This window comes from Artemia sp. Qi Xiang Cuo, chromosome 2, assembly GCF_049724085.1.
Source record: "Artemia sp. Qi Xiang Cuo chromosome 2, ASM4972408v1, whole genome shotgun sequence".
In the NCBI taxonomy this organism is placed as follows: domain Eukaryota; kingdom Metazoa; phylum Arthropoda; class Branchiopoda; order Anostraca; family Artemiidae; genus Artemia; species Artemia sp. Qi Xiang Cuo.
In genome coordinates, this window is record NC_142795.1 from 58,574,882 (window position 1) to 58,582,128 (window position 7,247).

The 7,247-nt window shown below is 37.9% G+C and overlaps 1 protein-coding gene across 1 annotated transcript; it reads left to right on the forward strand.

Annotated features, from left to right (window-relative positions):
- The first annotated feature begins 3,242 nt into the window (after nucleotides 1-3,242).
- On the forward strand, nucleotides 3,243-4,025 carry LOC148955436 (E3 SUMO-protein ligase ZBED1-like). The gene has a single exon (XM_089107353.1). The coding sequence runs from the start codon at nucleotides 3,243-3,245 to the stop codon at nucleotides 4,023-4,025; it is 783 nt and encodes a 260-aa protein (XP_088963479.1).
- The last annotated feature ends 3,222 nt before the right edge of the window (nucleotides 4,026-7,247 follow it).

Here is a 7,247-nt window from a genome sequence, read left to right on the forward strand (position 1 = left end):
GTTTTAAGGTTCGAACTTATGACTCAGCCTCTTTAACTCTTTAGAAAACGTAGTTTTTTTTCAAATAATTTCATTAAGGGTCTCCTAGAAGGGTCGTGATTCTACCTGGTTGATAACAAATTAGGCTATATGAAAACTTTGTGTGGAGTTATAGCCTAGTAAAGTGTTGCTGGAACAAAGGCAGTCACGCACCCTGCTTGAATGAGTCACCCTTAGGTTTATGTGAAATTCCCAGTAAGATTCTGGAAAACTTTTATAAAACTAATACAAACTTAACCTAGACTAGGCTATAGTGGAGGGGTTATATTGGGTAAAACCTCCCAGTGCTTGGCTAATGCATAATCTTTGACAAGTAGGCTATCTTGATCAAAATACACTCCTCTTAAATATTTAAAACAGGCCCCAAATCTTGGGCACAATGTATAAGTTTAGGCTGTTGGTATTGGTGGTAAATTTGCAAGTGGCACAATAATTTAGCTAAGATGAAAGCAAATACATCATTTGATGCCTTTTTTATGTTCTTTCATAATCCAATAATTGCTTCTGTTGCCAATTGCATCTTTAGCCCTTAAAGGGGCCCTGAAGGTATTTTATTTGAATTATGAAAGAGCATAAGAAGTATCAAATGATGTTTTCACTTTCATTCTAGTAGATTATATGGTCCACTGCAAAGTTACCATGAAATTTACCCACCCCCACCAGCCAAATGTGCAAATATATTCCCTGAATTGTTGACAGCTAAGTTCCAAATTGCAAAAATTAGTGCTACTTTTGTTGACGGCAATTGTAAACTCGAAACATTAGGAAAACAGTTTATATTTGTGTTGCCCAATAAATGAGGTTTGATTGTTATTTTTTGGAATATATTACTCTTGAATAACTTATTTATAAATTATTGATATGTTTTTAACAACTTTTCAGTAACTTAACTACTGTTGATAACTTCTTTGTGTGGTTAAAAAAATTCAATACATTTGGGGCCCCTTTAAGGGCTCAAGATGCAACTTGCAACAGAAGCAATTACTAAATTATGAGGGATGTCACCCCCCTGATCGAAGGGCAACCCAGCTTACCTAGCACTCTGCAACGTCGCTTGACTCCTGGATTGTACCTTATGACATGCGCAAGAAATACTCTGATTGACAAAAAGCTACCAAAAGAAGTGAAAATGCTGACCCTCATACCGACCATACCTGTCAAGCAGAACTCTCGTAGGAAGATGAGCCTCAAGCTCCGACAATTATTTTTTTACTGTTTATATGTTTTTATGACTTTTGTGCTTTCACACTAGTTCATTTTTTATGGATGATGAAATGAATCTTTTTCGTTTTCATTATATTCGATGTTAACTGACTACTTTGAAAGAGCTATACAAGTCTTAAGACCACTAGTTTTTGAGATTTCATGATTGATATATTATGGACATATTATAGATAAAATATGGACATAATTTGGCTGAAAAGGAAACATTTTTGGATGTTCAAGGGACTTATTCATTGACAAAAAAGTTCGGAACCCTGTATACTCACCCTTCAGGCCTGTTTATTAATTAAATCATCATTGTGACAATGATGATGTGACAATGATGGTTATGGGGCTTATAGCCCCATAACCCCAAATACTTTTATTGATTCCCAGCTGGGTAAGTGTAGAAGTAGAATTTCTCAGCCCACCTCGTAAAAATCAGGGTTTAAGTCAGGTACAGGGAACCTATGCTAGGTAAATATGCAACCTCAGACTGGTATAGCCTCGTACGTTGGTGATAAAAAGTATTAATCAAGCTTTTAGACTATAATTTTAGGTCTTCAACGGAAATTAACAACCTCCCTTTGTCACACAGGGTTAGGAGGCTTAAATTACTCTTTGAAGGTTAGATTCAAACTTCTATTACCACGACACTAGTTTCTTGTTTAAACAGTCCGAGGTTGCATAGGTCCCTGTGATGAAGCTGGTATGAAGTATGTAATGGGTAAGTCAGAGGGCGTTTTCAAAAATGTAGAAGTGCACTAAAGGGTTCTGTACTGTTGCCTGTTTGTGTGTCCTGTTTTTATGCTGTTTCTATGCTCAGTCAGGAAGAATGAGTCTGATGATTTTTTCCTTTGGTAATTAAATAGTGTCACAGCCTCTCCAGGTTGTGCTCGGTTGATTTGATTATTCTTTAGGCAGATGCGTGTCCGACAACTCGTCTAGCCTAGACTCTACCGCCTAGGCTCTAGGCGGTAACACTGTCTTGACTTTGAAATCTCATTAATATCAGAGTATTGTCTTGCTACATGGCTGTTGGACTAGTAGATAACATTTCTGTAAAACAGATTGGCAAAATATGATATTTTGCCAAATCATTGATATTTAGAAATTTAGCTGATAATATACTGTAATTTTTCCTCATTTTCTTTTGCTTATTGATTTAGAGTACATAGCGAAATCCAACCCTATATGCCAAATCGAATCCCCACAATTGGTCCATTATTTGCTGGTTGGTACTACCCCTTTATATAACAAAATCAGTTCCATTGGATTCTATTTGCCTCTGAATGTTTAATATATTGCAGGTCCAGGTCTCTACCAGTTTTTGAAAAATGCCAAGTCCTTTGTGGGAATATTTTACAAAAGTATCGGATAAGTCAGCACTATGCAAAATATGCAAAAAAGTGTTGCTACCTCTGGAAATACCACCAACCTTAATGCTCATCTCAAGACAAACCACAAAAAACAATACCAAAGCATAAAAGGAAGTACATCGGCCGGGGGTGCCAGTGTTAACCCTGATTCTGATTCGTATCCATCTGATGATTAACATGATTCAAGTCAAATTGTCCCATCACATAGCCAAAACTCAACCAGACCTTTGAGTCAAGCTAGTGACCCTACCCAAGTTACCCGTGATAGAAGTGACCAGACTGACTCAGGAACACCAAGTGCAAAGCAGCCGAGAATTGACTCGTTGCTACAGACCAAGTACAGTGCAAAGCACCCTAAAACTGTATAAATGAACAAACTGGTTGTGAAATTCATTGCAAATGATATGCAACCCCTCTCTGTTGTTTCAAATCCTGGGTTTATTGATCTGGTGCAGGGCCTTGACCCTAATTATACTTTGCCATCCCGAGCTAAAGTGACAAGAGATCTTCTCCCTGAAATCTATGTTGTAGAGGAATTGAAACTGCAGGAGGTGCTAAAAAACAGTAGGACAGGAGTCCCTTACCACAGATATATGGACCTCCCAGGTAACTGAGGGTTTCATGGCTGTCACTGTACATTACATTGATGAGAAAGGCTGCCTCTGCAGCAACGTGCTTACTACTGCGAAAATTGAAGAAAGACATACTGCTGATGCTATCACAGCTCATCTTCTGAAAATTGCCACTGAGTGGGGGATTAAGGAAAAGGCTGTAGCTGTAGTTACCGATAATGGAGCAAATGTGGTACGGGCTGTAAAGGATGCTGCATCTGCTGTAGGTAAAGGCTGGAGACATGTTTCGTGCTTCGCATATACTCTGAATTTGATTGTGAGGCGTGCTATTGATGATACTGCTGACTTGTCACCTCTTGTCCAAAAAACTAGGAACATAGTCAGCTTTTTCAGACGTAGTGTTGTAGCTGCCGACAAGCTGCGCCAGGTTCAGATCTCTATTGACAATGTTTGCCCCAAAAAACTGATACCTGATGTGACCACTAGACGGAAATCGCCTCTCACTGTGTTGCGTAGTCTACAAGATTTGAAAGAGTCGGTACCAAGTTTGCTTGTGCTTCTCGGTAAAGTAGATCTACTACTCACTGAAAGTGAGTGGGATGTTATTTCAAACGTGATCGCGGTACTTACACCTTTTGACGAGGTCACAATCGAGCTCTCTTCTGAAAGCTATCCCTCCATCTCAAAAGTCCTGCCTTTATCCATGATTTTGAGACGCCACCTTGTTCAGGTGGATTGTGGTGGATTTTCAAATGTCGCCGAGGACCTCCACAAGGCTTTGATGGAGAAAATGCAAGCTAGGTTTATAAGCCTCGTCAGGTCACACCCGTGACGATTGCCACATACCTTGATCCGCGTTTCAAGAAAATGTATATTTCCCCTGACGTTCTTGTCTCGGTTGAGGGCAAAAGAGCAAGAGAGATGGATTTGACCTTGCTGTCTGCTGAATCCGTAGCAGCAGGTACAAGTACCGTCACAAACCCCGCGAGACAGCATCGACAGGCTCATGTCAGTTTGTGGGGCTCACATGACGAAGTTCTGGTAGTCAACTCAGGACATGGTTCGACAGCAGCCGAGTCTATCATGGCTCTGCAGCTTTTTAACAGGGAATCTGTAGTTCCAAGAAAAACGGATCCACTCAAGTAGTGGAATTCTCGCAACATGGGCTCTCAGAAATATCTGTACGGGGTTGCCATGAAATTTATGTCTGTGCCCACCACCAGTGTCCCTTCTGAGAGAGTTTTTTCCAAGGCCGGTCAGTTGATCACCGAGCGGCAAAACCGACTCTCTGGGAAAAACATTGACATGTTGCTGTTTTTGAATAGCCAAATATAGCCGCGTTTTTTTCTTGATCCCAAGTAGTTTCATGTCTGGGTTTTCGTGATATTCTTTCATATAATCAAAGTTGGTTTTTTCATTGTTCAATGTTGTATTATTCGAAGTTTTTATAAAAAAATGATGCAAAATACTCTTTAACTACGATTTTCATTATTTAACTTTGGCAAAAACAAGAGTGTATCGGAGCCAAAAATAGTTCCGAAATATCGATATCGATATATCGAATATCGAAAGTGAAAATATCGATATATCGATATATTGAAAAATCGAAATATCGCCCAACACTAGAACTGATATCTATCAGTACAGTATCGTATATGTAGAACCTTAATGGTATTTGCTTTATTTGACATTTTTCACACGTCTCTGCTATTGGCTGAACTTCGCCGACTTTCTTGAAAAAGTTCAACTTTCTTGCGACAGCAATAAAGTGAACAAAGGTATAAAAGGAAAACGATTTACTAAATTTGTGGACAGAGTCATTAACTTTATTGACGTTGTGGGAGCCTCGTATATGAAAACCCAAAAGTCTAAAAAATGTGATTTTGATGACGATGTAAATATCAATGATTGTGATTGTGTTTTCATCGTGATTGTGGACTTTAAGATACAATTTGAGACAATATTATCCATAGATAGCAATTTATTAAGTGGTAAATAGCAAAATAGGCTAACAATAAACAAAACTGTTAAAGGGTATTTTGATAACGATGTACATATCAAAAGAATCATCTTTTTATCGATATTCTGAATATTTAAGAACTATCAAGGTTAAAGATATCTATCAAAAGTTATAATCCTGACAATATTTGCTCTTTTTTTGAAAAAAAAGGCAAAACACCCGTAAAAGGTTAAATGATCTTTATAAATTACACCATCAAGTCTAAAATACAGAAAATGCTTTATCTGAGTTTCCCTGTATCTATCTACAAAAATGATGAATTTGTTGTTTTTTTAGAAGGAATATCGCTGATCTGTGTTTGTTTATTTGCTTTTATTTTCCCCAGGGTCATTGTGGCCAAAACATTTGCCTTTGAAAATCACTCAAACGAAAATTAAAAACTCTAGTGTCCTTTTAAAGTATTTAAAACATTGTGCTGCAGCAAAGTCGTGTTTTCTGCTATGTTGGAACGCAGAACTAGCTGAAGGGTGCCAAAACGACATGAAGCGATAATTCTGAGACATTCAATCAATATAAAATAATCGGATTGTTTTTATTGAGTTTTCCAACTTCAAAGACAGTAGCACCTCACATTCCTCCATACAGATGCACAAAGTTCAAACAAATTAGAAAAAAATCATCCAAGACCCCTCTTGAGTCTTACGATTCTTATAGACTAAGCTTAAACTATGAGTGCTACAAGGTGATAGCGCTGTTTGTATTCCAGGCAAAATTTTTCTGAGTAACATTAAATACGGGCACAAAAAGTGCGGGGGGCATTATAAGCACCGCCAGAAAATTTCCCGGTGAAGAATTTGAAAAAGTCCTCTTGAGAACTACGGAAACAACAACCCTATAATTAATTTTTGATATTTCAGTCCCTTTCCTTGCAATTAAATAAATTGAGGCGGTGCATTTTTCCAGGGATGGTTATTGCTCTCAAAGAATTTTTATACGAATATTCAACTTGAATGTAAAAAGTAAGGGATGAAGGATTGAGCAGTAGCCTCTTTCATGTTTCTCAGAGCCTAAGATTAAATACTTCGCAGCAACAAGCTGTCCCTCCCACAGCTAATTCTTCTTTATTGCAAAGCTTAATGAGTTGCAATAATTGGCTATTGGTATTTCAGGGAAACTTGACAATTATCAGCTGAATTTTCCTTGATAGTATGGATACCCACACTACCCTGAATTGATAGTATGGATACCCACACTACGGCTATTGTCTCTAAAGTTCCTTAAGAACTTTCTGATTTGCTGAAACGTAAAATCGTTCTTGACCAAATAGTTTGCATGGTGAAACCAATTAACGACAGATGGAATGCCAACATTGTGTCGCCAGAAAGCGATTATGCTGGAAGTAGCAATTTTTGGCGAAACTGAGTTACAAACGCCACCTTGTGTAAAAAATTCTTTTTCGAATTGATTAATTGATATTGCTGTAAGATGTCTTTACTGTCTGTATTTTGCAGTTCTCCATTGCCAAATCTCAGATTTCCCGATTTCTTTAAAGCGGTTTTGCCGAATCACATACAGGACTATAGCATGGTCCGTTTTGCTGAAAGCTGCTGATTTTCTTAAAGCGAAGATAAAAAAGTGTCTGGAAAGAAATTGTACTGAATTATCCTAGGAGGTCAAAACCTTATATGCAAAACACGTGAAAAGAAAAGTAGAAAGCAATTAAGAAAAAGATAGGGACAGGGGTTCGGATGACCTTGTATTGTGTTTTGATGTGGAAAACGCTTTTTCTTTGCCAAAAGGGGAGGTTTCGCCCTTAATTTCACAAAAAGAAGATCACATGCTTTAACTTAACTGCTATTCTTACCTTTCTCATACAGACAAGTGAGCTAATTAAGGAAGTTTATTGTTGTTTATGGTCAGAATGTCTTGGTGGTAGAAGTGGCAATGATGTTACCAGTGGTCTTTGTTCTATCCTTGATAAATTTATTAATACCTATTCTGATATCAGAAAGTTGCTTAAATGGTCAGATTCATGAGTGCCTCAAAATCGTGATCAAATAATGAGCTACATGGTGCAAGACATTCTGAGTAAGC